Below are 21,206 nucleotides of genomic sequence, written 5' to 3'. Positions count from 1 at the left end.
AGTTAATTGCACTCACCTGGTTTCCCAGGTCTGTATCAGTCCCTGATTATAATGAGAGTATGATGAGAGCCCTCCAGGACCGACATTGAACAGCCCTGCTCTTTTTGTCAATGTTGAACAAAGGCCCGCACACTGAATATGCTCCCAATTACCACTTTTATTGACAACGTTTCGATCCACAAGGATCTTTGTCAGGTCAAATGGACTATGTGCTCACATACTCAAATATATACACATTTCACCCCATATGACCATTCAACACATGGGCCCGATTCTGACCCGAGTTAAGCGCGTGTAAATGGAACAATATTCAATTTTTTTATGCACTTTTCTCTGCGTATTCTGACCTTGAACTTAAGCATGAGAATAGCATGCTATTCAACTATTAGTTCGAGGTGGAGACGAATAAATTAAGGTGTGGCTACAGATACGCTGTATTCTGACTTTGACATAATTCCATCACCTTTACGTTATCGTAAACCATGAGTGAGGTCTAGTGAACCTACCAGTTCCAAGTGGAAAAAGCATCTACTTTTTCCCCCCTGATAGAAATATCAATCTCCATGCACTGTAATTTACAACTTGATAAGAGCTAGGTAAATGAGTAATCTGTTTGGTTAAGGGAATTGTAAATATAAATGACACTTTAAAAAATATATATTTACCTTCTAATGTCTGGAGACAAATGTGAAACCAGTCATATGGAAGCATAACATGTAAAGTTTATAAAATTCTGTGCTATTATGCAGAATTGAAATTGTATGGCCTTTTAACTTGCAGGGATGGGCACTACATTATCGTTCCATTTAATTACCTTGTTTCATTTACCTTACCTCAAATCACTTATGCATAATCAGAATTGGAAATAAAAGATGCTTTGATGTAGGCAAAGGATTAATAACAAATCGGGCCGAGTTAGACAGACACTTCGTTTTTTTTTTAACCTTTATTTAACTAGGCAAGTCAGTTAATTAAGAACAAATTCTTATTTACAATGATGGCCTACCCCGTTAAACTGTCAGTTGACCCAAAATGTATGCAGACATAGTGCATGCCAACGCAGTGTTCTGTTTCATAGTTTAGGGACTGAATGAATATTTTATCCATTTAAAGTTGAAAACTGCTGTAGCGCATTTCAGCTATCCAGACAATGTACTGCAAGAACCATTGGTGACCTAGTTATCCCTGTCATTCTCTGCACACAGGATCCAAGCCTGCGTGCCGATTCTCCACCCGTCTCCCAAACTGTGCACTTCCAGTCATGAATTTAAAATCATTGGATTAGTGAAATCATTCGCTAGAGGGATTTTCCACCATTGTTAAATCTATGACGTGGAGTGTGCAAGGGCACACTTTGGAAAAGGGAGGAGAATTGGCATTTGCAGCCAAACTATCATATGAATCTTTCAATGGGAAATTTGTGCTGTTGAAAATGTCCTTTTCTCAGTGTTGAAAGTAAAAGAAAAACAACACAGTAACTGGAATGTCTCATTTCAAGAATGTGCTAATACTCGTGATGGCTTATGCAGTGTTACAAAATATATAGTCTCGTCCACCAGCCGCCTTTCTCTCTCTGTTAGCTTGGGGACGAGGTTACAAAGATATAGACGGGTCATGCTCTGTGTGTGTGTGTGAATGTCTCTGTCTCTCTCTGTCTGTGTTGAGGTCAGTAGGTGGTGTGCTGCCTGTCACCTTATTTCCCTTATGGCAGTGTTACTCATCTCTGATCCAAGAGCCTCAAGGTTGCATATTTGTTTCGACAACTAACCATCAAGCTCTTCATTAGTTATACTAGCTGGGCTAATACAAAAATATGCAACTGTATATGGGGTTGAAAAACACCGTCATAAGAGATGCTGCCTAATGTGAAAGCACATTCCAACAATCACCCAACTTGTCATTCTTAAAATTATATTAAAAAAATATATATATTCATTTTCCAGTCTTGAATGCATCCCATAATGATGGGAATCTTGATATTCTGTCAATCGTTGCCTGATGTAAAGCGTGGGGGCATTTTAATGAATGACGTAAAATAACATGCATTGGATCACAGCAGTTTCTGATTGACAGTACAAAGAATTCCTGATCATTGAGGGGGTAAATTATCTCCCGCATATCCCCAGTCTACCTGTGCGACTCAACACTAGCCTGTCCCTATAGCTAGCAGATGCCCCGTGTGTTGGAGGCCCGTAACGCCAATCCGGCCAAGGTCCTCCAGGCGAACGTGGAGAAGCGTGCCGGGCAGGTGCCAGCTTTGTCGATGTACCCCGAGGCGATGCGGTGGAGCTGCTTCGCGCCAAATGTGTGATAGTGTCCCGGCATTACCTGGTCCACCTGCTCGCTGTCCACCAGCCCCACCAGGCGCTCACAGCTGCTGATGTAGTCGCTGACCTGGCTGGTGGGCAGCCAGTCAATCATGGCTCCGTCGTAGACCACGTCCCCGCTGAACAGCATCTTGTTGTCGCCATCGTGCAGGCAGATGCTGCCCCGGGAGTGGCCGGGCATGTGCAGCACCGTCAGCTGCCTGTCACCCAGGTTGATGACATCACCTGAGGGAGAATGAGGAGAGAAAGAAAGATGGGGAAAACAGACACATTGAGCAATAAGATATTCCAACTGCATTGCAGCACTGACGCAGCAGAAGTGTATTGACCAGTGCTTAGATTACCCAGGGATCGGATGCTGGCTGGGGGAGTTTGAGCCAACTTTTTTAAGTGTGCGGCAATGCGTGAAAATGTGACAAGACGGACCAAAACCCTGCCATAATTAAGAATATGGATCAGGAGTGTGTGTGTGTCTTCATAGCAAGAATATAACTTGTGTTGTGGTCTGATCTCTGTGGCTGGGATTGAATATGTGTACATTCTCCCTTTCAGGCTCTGTAGTAATTCAGTATGGCCGGGTCTAGTCTGCTGTATTTCCTTGGCTGAAATACAATCCATCAAAGTCATCAGCTGAGTATGAAAATAGCATACACAGTGCCTTCAGAAAGTATTCACACCACTTGACTTTTTCCACATTTTGTAGTATTACAATGTGGGATTTATTTTTATTTTTCATGGAAAATAAAACTAATATAAGTATTCAACCCCGAGTCAATACATGTTAATATCACCTTTGGCAGTGACTACAGCTGCGAGTCTTTCAGTAAGTCTCCAAGAGTTTTGCAAACCTGGATTGTACAATATTTACCCATTATTATTGTTTTAATTCTTCAAGCTCTGCCAAGTTGGTTGTTGATCATTGCTAGACAGCCATTTTCAAGTCAAAACTGTAACTAGGACACTCAGGAACATTCAATGTCGTCTTGGTAAGTAACTCCAGTGTATAATTGGCCTTGCGTTTTAGGTTATTGTCCTCCTGAAAGGTGGATTTGTCTCCCAGTGTCTGTTGGAAAGCAGACTGAACCAGGTTTTCCTCTAGGACTTGCCTGTGCTTAGCTCTATTCCGTTTCTATTTATCAACAAAAAAAACTCCCTAGTCCTTGCCGATGACAAGCATACCCATAACATGATGCAGCCATCACCATGCTTGAAAGTATGAAAGGTTGTGTGTTGGATTTGCCCCAAACATAATGCTTTATATTCAGGACAAAAAGTTTTTTTTAAATCCAATTTTTTGGCAGTATTACTTTAGTGCCTTATTGCTAACAGGATGCATGTTTTGGAATATTTTAATTCTGTACAGGCTTCCTTCTTTTCACTCTGTCATTTAGGTTAGTATTGTGTAGTAACTGCAACATTGTTGATCCATCCTCAGTTCTCCTATCACAGCCATTTAACTCTGTAACTGGTTTAAAATCACCACTGGCCTCATTGTGAAATCACTGAGCGGTTTCCTTCCTCTCCGTCAACTGAGTTAGGAAGGACGCCTGTCTCTAAAATGCTCAAAAGGATGTTCAATATCTGTTTTTTGTTCATTTTACCCATCTACTAATAGGTGCCCTTTTTTGCGAGGCATTGGAAAACCTTCCTGGTCTTTGTCGTTGAATCGGAGCTTGAAATTCACTGCTCGACTGAGGGAATTGTATGTGTGGGGTACAGAGATGGTGTAGTCCTTCAAAAATCATGTTAAACACCATTATTGCACACAGAGTGAGTCCATACAACTTATCTGACTTGTTAAGCACATTGTTACTCCTGATGTTATTGCTAAAAACATCATTCATAAATGTAATCCATTTTAAATTCAGGCTGTAACAGAACAAAATATGGAAAAGGTCAAGGGGTGTGAATACTTTCTGAAGGCACTGTATCTTTGCAGATACCGGCATACTGCACAGTAGGGCTAGGGCTATTTATGATCCTAAGAGGGCGGGAGGTAACCTAGTGGTTAGAGCATTGGGCCAGTTGCTGGTTCAAATACCTGAGCTGACAAGGTGAAAAATCTGCCGATGTGCCCTTGAGCAAGGCACTTAACCCTAACTTTCTCTAGGGGTGCCGTACTACTATGCTGACCCTGTAAAAGCAACACATTTCACTGCACCTATCCGGTGTATGTGACATTGAACCATGACCAAAAATAATCTTTCCTATGGGACCCATTATAAGGGCTCTCGAGTGGTGCAGCGGTCGAAGGCACTGCATCTCAGTGCTAGAGGCATCACTACAGACCCTGGTTCAATTCCAGGCTATATCACAACCGGCCGTGATTGGGAGTCCCATAGGTCGGCGCACATTTGGCCCAGTGTTGTTAGGGTTTGGCCGGGGCATGCCGTCATTGTAAATAGGAATTTGTTCTTAACTGACTTGCCAAGTTAAAGAAAGGTTAAATAAAATAAGCAACTACATTGTACAGTTCATGTAACTGAGTCAATAGACTTATTTAGGGTGTGGAACCTCATCTCGAGAATGCGCAGTCAGATTTTTAAAGCTCTGACTTCAATTGAGAGTATGATGGAATACAAAAACAGGGAGGGGTAATGCACGTGTGTGTGCGTGCGTGCGTGATGGGAGGCCAGTGTTGGTGCTCTGCCAAGTCTCTGCAGTATAAATTTCCCTTGGGATGTAGCCTAATGTGAAAGCGTATTCCAATGCAAAGTCTGTAACAAGGGTTGCAGACACATCCTTAAAAGGGCTGTGTTATTACATTCATATTGACCATATCCTTATCTCAACAGCATACAGCAAATGGTCTTCTAGATGTCTGTAACAATTATGCCACCACATTGGTATCTCTATAGAATGTTTGGTTTGGTTCTTACCTTCTTGTAGTATATGTGTTGGTTGTACAGCCTTGACTCTGTATTGCCTGGCCCTCCATCCCGGCCAGGGAGCCTGGACTATCTCTCTATCGGACAGCCAGGTGACCGTCTCGAAGTTGTCTCCGTTAGCCAACGCATCGACCTCTGCACTGTGGACCCCGACCTGTTGGAACTGATGCAGACCACCTGAGTGGTCGAAGTGGGCGTGGGTGGCGATAGCCAAAAGGGGGTTCTTTCGCTGCGGGTCGTCTCCAAGCAGACTTTTGGAGTTAATGTAGTCAGGTAAGCTCCTCAAACCCAAGCCTGTGTCTATCACTACGTCTTGGTGAGATCCTCGGAGGAGCCAAATATTAGCTCTGTTTGACGATTCGAAAAACTTCTCCTGGATCCAGTATAGTCCTTCTCCGAGGGATTTATGCGCGTACCAGTCCGTGGCAGACATGCCAGGTCATGCACTTGGCGACGCGTAATAACAAAGCTGCTGTCAATTGCCGTTTTTCTGCTACACACAGGTAATATCACTGTATTTGAATGTCTAAGATTTTAAAACGCAAAAATAATGGTGGCCACCGGACACACCCTTGTGGGAGGAACGCATGTTGACTGGACGGATAGATGTATGACGGCACTGTGAAAACCAAAAGCTATTGGCTAAAACACACCTACCCATGTCGTCATATAAACAATGCCCAATGTATGCATCGCTACAAAGTAACAGCTGTGCGCAAAGGAGAAAGACGAGGACCGACAATTCACCGGTGGCGTGGTAATTAGGTCCTACTTATAACTCCATGACATTCGACTATTTGATTAACCCACACAGAACACGCTATTCTAGTTCAACCGAAAAAGATAACAAACATGCAATGGATTTCAATTCACAACATGGGCTTACTGTAGCTGGGTCTCCATCCAATTTGTGACAGCTTTTTTCATGCGAATATTCTAAAATCTGCCTAAAACAATATGCGCATTTTCCCACCAGAGATTTGTTTCCATCAAACTGACTTTCGCGATTTCAAATATTTTTCAACTACTGATGGTTGTCATAAAACCGTTGCGTTATATAGCAAATGTGCCCACTCTGGTCTTGGCACATGTGCTCTATCTAGCCAGCAGCTCGCAGAACAGTGCTGGTAGGCTACTTAGCCTACATTATGAGCGTATTGTGGATCAACGATATTATTTGTCAAACGGCAGGAAAGCATCGATGATCATGTCACCAGAAAATGACCCACGCTCATCACCTTGCACATTCACCACCCTGTGAAATTCATCAATGTATTTCATCTGTAGCCTGCTTACTTTCCCGAGTCATAGTGAGAGGACCACACAACATAATCATCATCGCATGACTCCAAGTGTACTTCGATGTGATTGTTATTATATCAATATTTGCGCATAAAGGCGTTTCCACCGCAATTTCTAGCATAAATTAATTTTCCCGAAACAAAAATATCCCACCATGTCGAACGACAATTGTCAGCATTTATAAACTTGTACCGGCATTTAATGTTTCCATCAGCCCGGGCGTTAGTTTTCTCATGCATCAGGTAATTCATGGGAATTAAAGGGTTGGATGGAAACGTAGTTAGTGATGCATTGACAGCTGACACTATTTACCAGGTTTACATCCAACCTTTTTATGCGAGTAAAGTGCATGTCGGATAAAAAAAATCATGCATTTTTGTCAGGCCTGATGGAAACAGAACATTTTCCGGTAAACTTTCCAAATGTCGACGAAACAAAATACGCTAGACAAGTTTTGTTGTTGGTAAAATGAATTATGCGAGAAATGTCAGTGGAAACGCTCTTATGCACTCATTGATATAGGCTAATAACCATCCTATCAAAGTAAACTTGGAGACACGCGTTGACATGTTGTGTGGTCCTCCCACTATGTGTCGGGAAAACATCCAGTTTATTACAAATTAAAATTGATGAACTTCACAGGGTGGTGAAAGTGCAAGGTGATGAGCTTGATGCTCCTTTCCAATAAATATTGAGGGTCTTATTCTGGTGACATGACAAATAAAAGTAATATTGCATCATCCATAAGATTTGAGCATTTTTCATTTTTCAAAAACCTGAAACAGCTTTTTCCTGCAATCTAGCCATAATCACTATGCTTAATTCTATGTCAAAATGTGTCAATTTATCTGCATATCTAGGCATACCTCTGTATCCTCCTGACTGGTAGAAATGAGTCTTATTCAGTACATTTATTTATTGCTTGCTTTTCTAAAGTCTACCAATCTTGCTAGCTACTCGAATTTCGTTGATAGCCTGAAAGGACTTCTTGGTAGCTGCTTTTAGCAACGCCAGTATTTACACACTAGATTTGCAAGCAATTACATGGTAAAAAAACGGAATAGTCCGCTGGAACTAAAAGTTAAGTACAATTATATTTCAGCTTACTCTGTAAATTGTCTGTAGGCTTGATCCTTATGCAGGGGGGAATAAAATAAAAAATCTAATGGAACATATAATTAAACAGAATTTCCTGTCTGTTGTAGACCCATGCAGTTACTCAGCAAGGTCAGTTCCTCTGCTTACCTAATGGCGAAATAAAAGTCCCCCACAACTTCTTGCTTTTTTTGTTGCAGGTATGGCACATGTGAAGCACTTTAATTTTTACATGGGGTAAGCAGAGAGGAAGTGGTTCTACAAATCAAATAAAAAATTGAATAAAATTGTATTGTCACATGCGTCGTAAACAACGGGTGTCTTTTTCCAACAATGCAGGGTTAAAGATACAAAATAGACATATTGGCACGAGGAATAAAGACACAGTGAATAACAATAACGAGTAAAAAATAACATTGCTATATACAGGGAGCACCAGTACCGAGGCGATGTGCAGGGGTACAAGGGCTTACAACAGACCCACGTTTGGAAAGTCTGTTTAATTTATTTTCTATTAGATGTTTTTTCAAAAAACATTTCAAGCTACTTCCTAGCGATGCTAGTGTGTAAATACTAGCATTTCTAAAAGCAGCTAGCTTCTTGGTAGCTAGTTATGAGGTTAGGAGATTGGGAACCTAGAACCTATCTGGGCTAGCTAAAGCCAAATTCATAAAATTGCTAGGTGGCTAGTAGTATTACAGCGAAAGAACAACAAAGTAAATATGTATCAAAATTACAGGACATCTGAGAGGACATGTGTGCATGTGTTTGTGAGAGAATGTGAACATCACCATGTCCTCTGTAATATAGGTTATCTCGTGTTGGAAGCAGCAGCCCACTCGTAGTGCAGACATGGCTGGTGGTAAAGGCCGTGGTATAGCTGCCTTCAGCTTCAACATCGAATCCCTGGGCCTCAGCAGGGGGAACATGCCTCAGACCAGAGAGGGGCCCAACAAGCTATATCCAGTGAGTAGTACTATACTGACTGCATTCACTGGGCTTATGGTCTCTGTTTCCTGGACCAGTAAGTGACATTGTCTTGGGAAGAATGGGCTTTTTAGTACATTTACGTAATTTAGCACAGTGTTTCCCAACTCCAGTCCTCCAGTTCACCAACAGCACACGTTTCAGTTTGGAGCCCCAGAAAAACTCACATGATTCAACTGATTGACGGCTTGATGATTTGTTAAGTTGAATCAAGTGCGCTTGTCCGGGGCTGTTGGGGGTACTGAAGGGTACTGTTGGGGGTACTGGAGGACTAGAGTTGCGAAACACTGATTTAGCAGACACTCTTATCCAGAGGGACTTACAGGAGCAATTGGGGTTAAGTGCCTTGCTCAAGGGCACATCAACAGTTATTTTCCCCATTCAGGATGTGGAGTTCAAGCCTGTGCCGTTGAAAGAGGGAGAAGATGAGGACTACATGCTAGCCCTGAAACAGGAGATAAGGGGAACCATGAGACTACTACCCCACAACATCAAGCCTCTGGCTGCGAAAGGAGGTGAGAGAGTGCATTATCAGCAATGGTGAGTGTATCTCATCATCCATTAAGACAATGGCATGAGGTGAGGTAATGTAACACCCAGGAACTGAGCCATTTAACCATACTTTATCTGGAGACAGAGAAGCTGATCTAGGAGAGAATATTGAGTTAGAAATTCCTGGCCTGACTAAGCTTGGATTTAGAGCACATTATTTTCTGGGGTAAGATGATGTATCCGTATCAAGTGCAGCCTTATCATAGCTTATTGATGTATAGTAGAAATAACGACTTTATCTGTATTAGAGGTCGACCGATTAATCGGAATGGCCGATTTCAAGTTTTCATAACAATCGGAAATCGGTATTTTTGGACGCCGATTATGCCGTTATTAAAAATTGTATTTTTTTTTTTTTTACACCTTTATTTAACTAGGCAAGTCAGTTAAGAAGACATTCTTATTTTCAATGACGGCCTAGGAACGGTGGGTTAACTGCCTTGTTCAGGGGCAGAACGACAGATTTTTACCTTGTCAGCTCAGGGGTTCAATCTTGCAACCTTAATGTTAACTAGTCCAACGCTCTAACCACCTGCCTCACGAGGAGCCTGCCTGTTACGCAAATGCAGTAAGAAGCCAAGGTAAGTTGCTAGCTAGCATTAAACTTATCTTATAAAAAACAATCAATCAATCAATCATAATCACTAGTTATAACTACACATGGTTGATGATATTACTAGTTTATCTAGCGTGTCCTGCGTTGCATATAATCAATGCGMTGCGCWTTCGCGAAAAAGGACTGTCGTTGCTCCAACGTGTACCTWACCATAAACATCAATGCCTTTCTTAAAATCAATACACAGAAGTATATATTTTTAAACCTGCATATTTAGCTAAAAGAAATCCAGGTTAGCAGGCAATATTAACCAGGTGAAATTGTGTCACTTCTCTTGCGTTCATTGCACGTTCATTGAACGGTTCCGTATTTCACTGAAAGAATAAACGTTTTGTTTTCGAAATGATAGTTTCCGGATTCGACCATATTAATGACCTAAGGCTCGTATTTCTGTGTGTTATTATGTTATAATTAAGTCTATGATTTGATAGAGCAGTCTGAGTGAGCGATGGTAGGCACCAGCAGGCTCGTAAGTATTCATTCAAACAGCACTTTCGTGCCTTTTGCCAGCAGCTCTTCGCAATGCTTCAAGCATTGCGCTGTTTATGACTTCAAGCCTATCAACTCCCGAGATTAGACTGGTGTAACCGATGTGAAATGGCTAGCTAGTTAGCGGGGTGKGCGCTAATAGCGTTTCCAACGTCACTTGCTCTGAGACTTGGAGTAGTTGTTCCCCTTGCTCTGCATGGTTAACGCTGCTTCGAGGGTGGCTGTTGTCGATGTGTTCCTGGTTCGAGCCCAGGTAGCGGCGAGGAGAGGGATGGAAGCTATACTGTTACACTGGCAACACTAAAGTGCCTATAAGAACATCCAATAGTCAAAGGTATATGAAATACAAATCGTATAGAGAGAAATAGTCCTATAATTCCTATAATAACTACAACCTAAAACTTCTTACCTGGGAATATTGAAGACTCATGTTAAAAGGAACCACCAGCTTTCATATGTTCTCATGTTCTGAGCAAGGAACTTGAACGTTAGCTTTCTTACATGGCACATATTGCACTTTTACTTTCTTCTCCAACACTTTGTTTTTGCATTATTTAAACCAAATTGAACATGTTTCATTATTTATTTGAGGCTAAATTGATTTTATTCATGTATTATATTAAGTTAAAATAAGTGTTCATTCAGTATTGTTGTAATTGTCATTATTACAAATGAATAAATAAAAATGGCCGATTAATCGGTATTGGCTTTTTTTGGTCATCCAATAATCGGTATCGGCGCTGAAAAATCATAATCGGTCAACCTCTAATCTGTATGTTTGAGTTCACTTGGTCATATGCTCAATGTACTACAGGAGAAATAAGTATTTAAGAGATATTTCCAGCAGATACAAAATGTGCTGTTTAGTTTGTTTCGTGTTTAGTTTCCGTTTGTGTGAGTATCCATGCATAACCTTTACTGTTTACATATCAAATAGATGTGGAAAGATACAAGGAGAGGTATCAGAGGCAAAACATGTTGGATGAGGAGTGGACACCAGGTAATTGTTCAATTTGGTCATTATCAGATGCATGCAGTCTTTTTTTAAATTGTATTTTAAAGTCATCACTGTGTCTGATAAATCATGATGTGGGTTTATTTCATGAAAATAACTTAAATATATTTTCTGTAATTTATTTCCTTTTGCTATTGAACTGCTCAGTCTGATCGTTTGGGCGAGTTGATAGTTTGAAAATATTTACATACAGTGCTGATTGGCAGATGGGATTGTCTAGAGCAGGGTTCTCCAACCCTGTTCCTGGAGAGCTATCATACTGTAGGTTTTCACTCCAACCCTCATCTAGCGTACCTGATTCTGATAATTAGCTGGTTTAAAAGCTGAATCAGGTTAGTTACAACTGGGAGGGTAGCTCTCCAGGAACAGGGTTGGAGAGCCCTGCTCTAGAGCCTACCCCGCTTACCCCTTCAATGTAGGAGGATACATATGCAAATAAAAGATGACTGGTCATTGGTCAGAATTATCAGATCAGAATGATCTGTGCGGCAAAAACTATTTTTATTCAAAAAGCTCTTGCACTAAAAGGGCATTATCATAATTTTCACAATTTCAGTGTTATTTCAACCTCATTGTGGAAACAAATATCGTAAACAAAACCTGAGTCTGATTTCCAATATTATTAACTTATTTTAATATAACTTCTCACTTGTTTGTCATTACAGACTGGCAGCTTTTTCCAAAAGAGCTGATGCCTCAAAAGAAAAAGTTGAATGTAAAACCAGGTACTTAAAGTTTGTGTAAGGATAAGCAAACATATATAATTTTTATTACAATTATGTCATGATGATTTTTATGCTAATAGCTATATTTCATAATGAACGTAATATTAGTAGGCGCAAAGAAGAAACCCATAAAGGTATCAAGCAAAGAAAAAGCAGATGTACTCAGTAAATTAGATGTAAGTCACTTTCATCACCTTTATTCATTTTCACTTCTTATTAAAAAAATAAATACATTTAAACAGGCATTCTCTGGAGGGGATGGGACTAGTTGGGATTATCTGTACATTCAGATTTGACAGTCTGATAGCCTGATAACATTGACTTGTATAATGATAAAATGAACATACCCGTCATATAATGTTTTATGTGCGAGAGCTGTTTGTATAGCTGGATAATCATACAAAATGGCTATTTCTTCAGGAACTTGAAAAGAAAGATGATGTAAAATCAGACGAGGAGAAAGAAGAAAAGAAAACTACAGAGGAAGGAGAGGAGGAAGAAATTGAAGGAGAGGAGTTGGAGGAGGAGGAAATAGAAGAGGTAACCCCGYCCCCCCCCCCCCCCTAGTTGTAATATAAAGCCCAATTTTGATCTAAATCATCCTTAGTAGACAACTTCTATTGCACAATGTATTGTATTTCAAGTTGTTCACTGACACACTTCTGTACAATCAACTTGGTATTGAGACATCTCCGATGGTTTCTGGGTGTGATAAATGACACGTGTATGTAACGTCTGAAGATCACAATACGCAATATACACTGAACAAAAATAGAAACGGAACATGCAACAATGTAAAAAATGTTAGAGTTAAAGTTCATATAAGGAAATCAGTCAATTGAAATAAATAAATGAGGCCCTAATCTATGCATTTCACATGACTGGGAATAGAGATATGTGTGTGGATCAGAAAACCAGTCCGTATCTGGTGTGACCACCATTTGCCTAATGTAGCGCGACACATCTCCTTCACATAGACTTGGTCAGGCTGATGATTGTGGCAGGTGGAATTTTTGTCCCCACTCCTCTTCAATAGCTGTGCGAAGTTGCTGGACATTGGTGGGTACTGGAACACGCTGTCGTACACATCAATCCACAGTATCCCAAACATGCGCCATGGGTGACATGTCTAGTGAGTGTGCAGGCCATGGAAGGATTGGGACATTTTCAGCTTCCAGGAATTGTGTACAGATCCTTGGGGGGGCAATGCATTATTATGCTGAAACATGAGGTGATGGCGGTGGATGAATAGCATGACAATGGGCCTCGGGATCTCGTCACGGTATCTCTGTGCATTCAAATTTTCATAGATAAAATGTAATTGTGTTCGTTGTCCGTAGCTTATGCTTGCCCAAACCATTACCCCACCGCCACCATGGGGCATTCTGTTCACAACGTTGACATCAGCAAACTGTTCGCCTGCACAACGCCATGCACAACGCCATACACGCTGTCTGCCATCTGCCCGGTACAGTTGAAACCGGGATTAATCCGTGAACAGCACACTTCTCCAGCATGCCAGTGGCCATTGAAGGTGAGCATTTGCCCACTGAAGTCGGTTACGACATCGAACTGCAGTTAGGTCAAGCCCCTGGTGAGGACGACGAACACGCAGATGAGCTTCCCTGAGACAGTTTGTGCAGAAATTGTTAGGTTCTGCAAACCCACAGTTTTATCAGCTGATGGCTGATCCCAGACGATCCCGCAGGTAAAGAAGCCAGATGTGGAGTTCCTGGACTGGAGTGGTTACACAAGGTCTTTTGTTGTGAGGCAAGTTGGACGTACTGACAAATTATCTGAAATGATAGTAGAGAAGTCAACATTCAATTCTCTAGCAACAGCTCTGGTGGATATTCCTGCAGTCAGCATGCCAACTGCAAGCTCCCTCAACTTTAGACATCTGTGGCATTGTTGTTTGACAAAACTGCACATTTTTAGTGGCCTTTTAGTGTTCCCAGCACAAATTGTTTTAGTTTATTAATTCAACCATTTAAAAAAACAAGCACACATAAAACTTAAAATCCATACATGCACATGAGTAAAATCATCAAGGATAACACACAAAGTCTGGGACTTATTTCCATTGTGGTCCTCTTGAGACAAGATGGCTAGACAAGATCGGACAGAGTTAAACACAGTATGGCAGCGAGATGATGATGATAATAAAACATAAACACGAAGAAGAAGAACATCTATCTCGTCATTGCGGTTATATCATAGGGTACATTCAAATGGGAACAGAAGACATCAAACAGTTTTTTTACTTTATTTTTAAAGCTGCCAAGAGAGGACGTTGTTTTTATGGGTAGAGGCAACTCATTCCACTCTGAGGCGCCAGTATACAAGAAAGTACCTTTCCCAGCATTACTCCGGAACCTGTATACTATTATTACACATTAGTAACATCTAATCTGGTACTGTGATTGTGTGCATCCCTAAAATGGGGAAAGTAATCAGTCAGATATCTGGGTGCAGAACCCTAAATATTCCTGTAAACCAAACCCAGTCTAATCTGGGACACTTTAGCATCAACAGGCAGCCAGTTGAGGACATTCAACAAGCACAGCACTTACAAAAATGACTGATAATTGGCTGAGAGAAATTGAAAATAAAAAGATTGTCGGGGCTGTTTTGTTAGACTTCAGTGTGGCTTTTGACATTATCAATCATAGTCTGCTCCTGGAAAAACGTATGTGCTATGGCTTTACACCCCCTGCTATATTGTGGATGAAGATGTACCTGTCTAACAGAACACAGAGGGTGTTCTTTAATGGAAACCTCTCCAACATAATCCAGGTAGAATCAGGATTTCCGCCGGGCAGCTGTCTAGGCCCCTTTTTTTAGTCTACTAACGACATGCCACTGCCTTTGAGTGAAGCCAGTGTGTCTATGTATGCAGATGACTCAACACTATACACGTCAGCTACTACAGCAACTGAAATGACTGCTACAGTTAACAAAGAGCTGGGTGGCAAGGAAAAGTTAGTCGTAAATATTTCAAAAACTAAAATAATTGTATTTAAATAATGTGGAAATTGAGCAAGTTGAGGTGACAACTGCTTGAGTAACCCTGGATTGTAAATGGTCAAAACGTATTGATACAACAGTAGCTAAGATGGGGAGAAGTCTGTCCATAATAAAGCGCTGATCTGCTTTCTTAACAATACTATCAACAAGGCAGGTCCTACAGGCCCTAGTTTTGTCGCACCTGGACTACTGTTCAGTTGTGTGGTCAGGTGCCACAAAGAAGGACTTAGGAAAATTGCAATTGGCTCAGACCAGGGCAGCAAAAATCTCACCTGGCTCAAAGTAGAGGAGAGATTGACTTCATCACTACTTGTATTTGTGAGAAGTATTGACCTGTTGAAAGCACCGAGCTGTCTGTTTTTAAACAACTAGCACACAGCTCAGACACCCATGCATACCCCACAAGACATGCCACCAGAGGTCTCTTCACAGTCCAGAACAGACTATGGGAGGTGCACAGTACTACATAGAGCCATGACTAGATGGAACTCTATTCCACATCAGGTAACTGATGCAAGCAGTAGAATCAGATTTTAAAAAGCAAATAAAAATACACGTTATGGAACAGCGGGGCCTGTGAAGCAACACAGACACATGCATACACACATGATAACATACACACTATACACACACATGCACATGTATTTTGTGTTGTAGATATGTGGTAGTGGAGTATGAGCCTGAAGGCACACACTTAGTGTGTTGTGAAGTCTGTAATGAATGTATTGTAATGTTTTTACAATTGTTTAACTGCCTTAATTTCGCTGGACCCCAGGAAGAGTAGCTGCTGCCTTGGCAGCAGCTAATGGGGATCCATAATAAATACAAAAACGACCCTGATAAACGTATTCCGGGCTTTCTGGAGCTTCCCATTCAGAAGCTTAGATAAGCCCCCAAACCAGGAAGTACTAGTGTAGTCAAAATGACATTGAATGAGGTCAGTGGCTAGTAGTCAGTGGATAGCAGTCCTGGTCATTTGGGTCAGAGCAAGTGATCTACAGAAGTGCATAGATGCATTGTGGGTTGGGCTACCTTTTTTCGAGATCTTCATAGAATGCATTCTGATAGGGCGGCATGTAACACACCCCCAACAAAATCGGCTTGGTTTTTGGAAGGCAGATATCCAGCCAGACCATCTCCAGATCGATTAAATCCGATCTGATGTTATAAGCAATGTCCAATCTTACGAAAGTGCACGTGTAATGATCACGCTGTTTAATCAGCTTCTTGATATGCCACACCTGTCAGGTGGATGGATTATCTTGGCAAAGGAGAAATGCTCACTAACAGGGATGTAAACAAATTTGTCCACAAAATGAGAGAAATAAGCGTCTTATGCATATGGAATATTTCTGTGATCTTTTATTTCAGCTCATGAAACATGGGACCAACACTTTACATGTTGCGTTTTATATTTTTGTTCAGTATAAATGACAAATTTAATAGCTACAGTACCTATGCACATAGCACCCTTACTAAAAAAGATTGCAGTCCAATTGCAATATGCTGTAAATATTGCGTCCAAAATAAGTTGTTTACAGTAATTTGTGTAACTGCAGTTATTCTGCAATTACTGCGTACAAAATACCAGCCGACTACAGTTACAAAATGGCAATCTTTTATTTTTGCAAGGGCATTCACACACCAATGGGGAATGTCACAATTAACACTCGCCTTTTTTGTAGGAAAATGACTACATCGCCAGCTACTTTGAAGATGGTGATGATTTTGGTGCAGGCAGTGATGAGAACATGGATGAAGGAGCCACATATTAACCTCAACTGTATGGATGTTATCTCAAGAGCATACAGTATTTAAAAATCCAAAAGAATGTTGACTGTCACTCTTCCAAATGTGTTTCCCCCGCAAATCATGATTTATTGTTTACTGAATAGCTGTTGGCTATATGACTAACACTGTCATCAAGTTCACATTTTGTTTGAACCTGCATTTACAATGTGAGAATCATAAAGACGTGCGTGTGTGGTTTGAGTTTAAATACTGTAAGTGGCTCTTTTTGTAAATAATTGTATAAACAAATTAAACAAACATGCAAAGTCTGAGCATCAATAATTTATTCAAAATATACTTATTTTTCAGCCTGTTTTAGTTTTCCACAAGTTGAAGGCACATACTGTTTGTTACACATGATTTTATGAAATGGACATGAGGAAAAATAACATTTCACTAGAATATAGCAAGCTAGTGTTTGGGAATATTGTGCATTTCCTGTTTTGTCACCATGCCCTAAGTAGAAATCTAGGTTTTGTGAGTCAAAATGCAGTTCTCCCTAGACAGGCAAAAAAATATACAAGCAATGTTCAAGATTTGTAACACATTTTAGACAATACTGAAAGTATACCAATATTCCTCAAATTACTGTCATTGATAAGTGGCAGCAATCAATACTTTTCTGACCAAGAAAATAACCCTCACTTTAGACAGGGTCATTGGGATGTCCAACTCTGACGTCAACCCATTCAAGTTGAAACCTCATATGGTAACGTAGGGGTTAAGGGTAGGGACATCCCAAGGATCCCAGATAGCACAAACCCTTTAGACAGCGTTACGGAAACAGTTCCATCAGCTGACAGAGGACAATAAGCAGTTGGGTACCTCTGTGTGGGGAAAAAAAGAAAAGTGCTTTAAAAACGTTTAAAAAACATACGGAAAATTATTCCCCTCCATAATTTTCCTATGGATTCTGTTCCCCATAAAGTGATTCTCTGAGGTTGTACCAAATAGAACTGCTCAGAAATATCTCCCACTCCTTCAGTGACTCTCACCCTCACTACGTTTTCTCTTTCTTGGGGCCAAGGTGGTCATCCACATCATTGTGTCCATGTGAGTCTGGTTTAGGTACGTTTCCAGCGTGAGGTCTTAAGTTGGGCCCTCCATTGATTGCCACAGGCTCAGACATCTGGGCATTCTGCATGCCATTCGGATTGGCCGATGGCGTGGTGGTGTGGTGGCTCACGTCCACCTTCATCAGCACCTCGTAATACAGCAGGTAGAACACTGGTGTGACGATGCCAACCACCACCATGATGGCCACCGCCATCCACCACCTCATGCCCCAGTCTGCCCCATGGTAGGGGTCCTTCCTGAGGACAGGCTTGAAGTCAGGCTCCCCCAGTAAGGGCTGCTGGAGGGCCAGGGAGGAGACCACCTCGTTCAGGCTGTTTCTGGAGGTGCCAGTGGACTTGACCAGCAGCTCAATGTCCTTGTCCTTCTCCTGCAAGAAGCTGCCCACACTGTCTGTGGAGGAGGAGGAGTCTGTGCAAGTCTCTATGGAGACGGGGGGCTGGTGGATGCGTCGGTGGCCTGTGGGGGAGGCAGATTTGAGAGGAGCAGTGTTGTGGGTCTCTGTTAGCACGCTGAACCGTTTCACAGGGATCTTGATGGATCTCAGCGCAAAGAAGTCCTGCTCTGTCAACAGGTTGTTGGCCCTCTTGATGTCTGTTACCTATGATACACAGATACATAACAAAGGAGTTGACTTTGTGTTTTACGTGTTGCAAAAAAAAGTAGTGCGAAGTCAAAGCTACATGTCCCGGTCTGTCTGAAAGGGCTTGTCATTAGAGAGTAAGACAGTGATTAAGGTTGACTTACTGAGCAGTGGTACTGCAGGGAGAAGCTATTCAGAGTGTCCCCTTCTTTAATGTCTCGGACCAGGTGGACAATGTCGTCTGACCTCTCCCTGGAGGTGCTCCTCCGGTCCCGGCCTCGGGTGCGCAGCTCGTAGCTCTCTCCATCCTCAGCGAGATCGTTCTCAGCGCTGTTCCCAAATAGGTAGGCATGTCCTCCATTGGCAGGCTGCATGGTCGTGGCTGACTGGAAACCATAGTGCTGGCTTCTCCCAGTCATTTTTCACTTCAAAGAGAGGAGCGAGACATTGTTATTGATAGCTATACAACAGCTTCAGCTACAAGTTTCAGATGCATTAGCAAAGTATATTACATCAGCTTGTTTTTTAAGGTACACCTAGCTAGTTAGCCTACATTAATTTACATTCAATGTATAGACAAGATCTGACACACTTCAAAATGTGCAATAGCAAATGTATCTTGCATGTGAAGCACAGAGCATTCAATCCAACTCTTCCAGTTGAATGATCTTCATAGGGGTGATTAAAGTCCATCAGTCTTGTACGTTTAGTCAGTGGTACTGACTGATAAGATTGATGCCTGGGAGAAGGCAGTGTACTAAAGCTCCTTGTTTATATAACGTTGGCATTTATTTCCATTTGACATTCAGAGAGGAACATCAGCTGCTGATGTGACAGCTTTTTGTCAGATAACATCTTGATAAACTTTGGCTAACGTTCAGAGGGCTAAAGCACAGAGAACAACGAGACATTTCACAGAACGTATAAATGTGAAGCATCCACTCGGCCTTTCCACTCACTACCAAATATGGCAGTGAGAGGAAGCCCATTGGCCAGCAGTGGGAGAAAATGGAACGATGTGGATTTTGGCCGACATTCTGCAAATTCTCAATACAGTTTTCTGTTCCCAAAACTAAAATATGTGCTGAACAGAGTGGACAAAGTTTTGTAGTCTTTACTCTTTGCCAGTTTTTATTTTATTTTTAATTGCGTTGTTTAAGAGTGCAAAGGCAATTTGAGTTATTGCCACTTCAAAGTAGGAGTTCCCTAATGGAAATATGCAAATGATTACTAGAACGCGCCAATAGGATCACGCTAGCTTGTGCTTGGTTCTGCCCACTATGACTAATTTGTTCCCATTGGAAACGACAGGCTGTGGTCTAACTTAGTTATAAAAATCTTTGGCTAAAGTTTAAGCAGAAGTCACAGTTAGCTAACTAGCTAAGTTAATAACCGTCACAACAAAATAACCATACTAACGTAAATTCGCTATCACTAATATACTGACCAAATATATAAACGCAACAATGTCAGAGACTTTGCTGATTTGGATTTCACATGACTGGGCACAGGTGCAGCCATGGGTGGGCATAGGCCCACCCACTGGGGAGCCAGGCCCAGTCAATTAGAATTTGTTCTTCCCTACAAAAGAGCTCTATTAAAGACATAAATACTCCTGAGCAAGATCCCGCAGGTGAAGAAGCCAGATGTGGAGGCCCTGGGCTGGCGGTTGTGAGGCCGGTTGGACGTACTACCAAATTCTCTAAAATTACATTGAGGCAACTTATGGTAGAGAAATTAACATTACATTTTCTGGCAACAACTCTGGTGGACATTCCTACAGTCAGCATGGCAATTGCACACTCCCACTACTTGAGATATCTGTGGCGTTGTGTGACGAAACTGCACATTTTATTGTGGCCTTTTGTCCCCAGCACAAGGTACACCTGTGTAATGATCATGCTGTTTAATCAGCTTCTTGATATCAGGTGGATAGATTATCTTGGCACTAACAGGGATGTAAACAAAGTTTGAGAGAAACTTTTTGTCCGTATGGAACATTTCTGGGATCTTTTGTTTCAGCTCATGAAACATGGGACCAGCACTTTTAGTTACATGCTGCGTTTATGTTTTTGTTCAGCATTATAATGCAAATGCATAACGTTACGGAACATGGAGGTAAATGCTAGCTAGCTCTCTGGCTAACCTTAAACTAGCTCTCTGAGAACCCAAGTGGGGTATACCCAGTTTACAGCAGTCCTCCCTAACGTTTAATAAAGTTTACCGTCTATTTGAATGGGCTATCCCATCCATATGTAACCTAACACGTTAGCTATCTGCGGGAAAACAACTTGCCAGCTAGCTAGGTACGTGCTAGGTACGTGCTCTCACCACACCACTTAACTACATTAGTAAACCAAACACTTTGTTGTCCCAACTGACTGAAGCAGCTGCCAGATAGCTACGTTAGGTAGGTTTCTAGCTAACTATTAGTTAGCTAGCTTGCCTGTCAAGCTAACGTAGAGCTAACTTAGCTAACATCTGTACCCTAAGTGTTTTAGCTATCTATAGTACATTCGCTATTATTGTTGCTGGTACAAATCCGTGTTAATTTTTGCAAATTATAAGCGATGAAGCACCCAGACTTTACCTGAAAACATGAGCACTGTTCCGTTGACGACCTAAGCCACATCCATTCTTCACCCGGTTTACTGGCGTTCGTTTGTTTAGCTACGCCACGTCAACAGAATACTAACGTGATGACGTACGTGGATAGGAACTCCAATTCTTGCATT

At 41.5% G+C, this 21,206-nt stretch overlaps 3 protein-coding genes across 6 annotated transcripts; 1 reads left to right on the top strand and 2 right to left on the bottom strand.

Moving 5' to 3' along the window:
- Positions 1-1,750: 1,750 nt before the first annotated feature.
- mblac2 (metallo-beta-lactamase domain containing 2) lies at positions 1,751-7,347 on the bottom strand. The gene is made up of 2 exons (XM_023978674.2): positions 5,207-7,347; positions 1,751-2,552 (listed from the first exon to the last, which is right to left on the bottom strand). Exons 1-2 carry the CDS (start codon positions 5,646-5,648, stop codon positions 2,164-2,166), a joined length of 831 nt encoding a protein of 276 aa, XP_023834442.1. The 5' UTR covers positions 5,649-7,347; the 3' UTR covers positions 1,751-2,163.
- On the top strand, positions 5,400-17,083 carry polr3g (polymerase (RNA) III (DNA directed) polypeptide G). Of its 3 annotated transcripts, none has more exons than XM_023978677.2 (8): positions 5,400-5,488; positions 8,423-8,578; positions 8,985-9,114; positions 11,194-11,256; positions 11,937-11,996; positions 12,105-12,172; positions 12,417-12,536; positions 16,709-17,083. In XM_023978677.2, the coding sequence occupies exons 2-8, from the start codon at positions 8,465-8,467 to the stop codon at positions 16,796-16,798; spliced, it is 645 nt and encodes a 214-aa protein (XP_023834445.1). In that variant the 5' UTR covers positions 5,400-5,488; positions 8,423-8,464; the 3' UTR covers positions 16,799-17,083. The 3 variants fall into 3 exon arrangements, with proteins under 3 accessions (XP_023834445.1, XP_023834443.1, XP_070293084.1); XM_023978675.2 differs by lacking the exon at positions 5,400-5,488 and adding an exon at positions 5,885-5,972; XM_070436983.1 differs by lacking the exon at positions 5,400-5,488 and adding an exon at positions 7,474-8,105.
- lysmd3 (LysM, putative peptidoglycan-binding, domain containing 3) lies at positions 17,082-21,161 on the bottom strand. Of its 2 annotated transcripts, XM_023978673.2 has the most exons (4): positions 21,062-21,161; positions 18,636-18,896; positions 17,810-18,489; positions 17,082-17,641 (listed from the first exon to the last, which is right to left on the bottom strand). In XM_023978673.2, the coding sequence occupies exons 2-3, from the start codon at positions 18,888-18,890 to the stop codon at positions 17,815-17,817; spliced, it is 930 nt and encodes a 309-aa protein (XP_023834441.1). In that variant the 5' UTR covers positions 18,891-18,896; positions 21,062-21,161; the 3' UTR covers positions 17,082-17,641; positions 17,810-17,814. The 2 variants fall into 2 exon arrangements, with proteins under 2 accessions (XP_023834441.1, XP_023834440.1); XM_023978672.2 differs by having other exon boundaries at positions 17,082-18,489.
- Positions 21,162-21,206: the final 45 nt, after the last annotated feature.

The sequence above is a fragment of the Salvelinus sp. IW2-2015 genome, linkage group LG33 (genome assembly GCF_002910315.2).
Source record: "Salvelinus sp. IW2-2015 linkage group LG33, ASM291031v2, whole genome shotgun sequence".
NCBI lineage: Eukaryota > Metazoa > Chordata > Actinopteri > Salmoniformes > Salmonidae > Salvelinus > Salvelinus sp. IW2-2015.
Note: the sequence above shows the minus strand (reverse complement) of the source record. Positions and strands in the feature narration are given on the sequence as shown.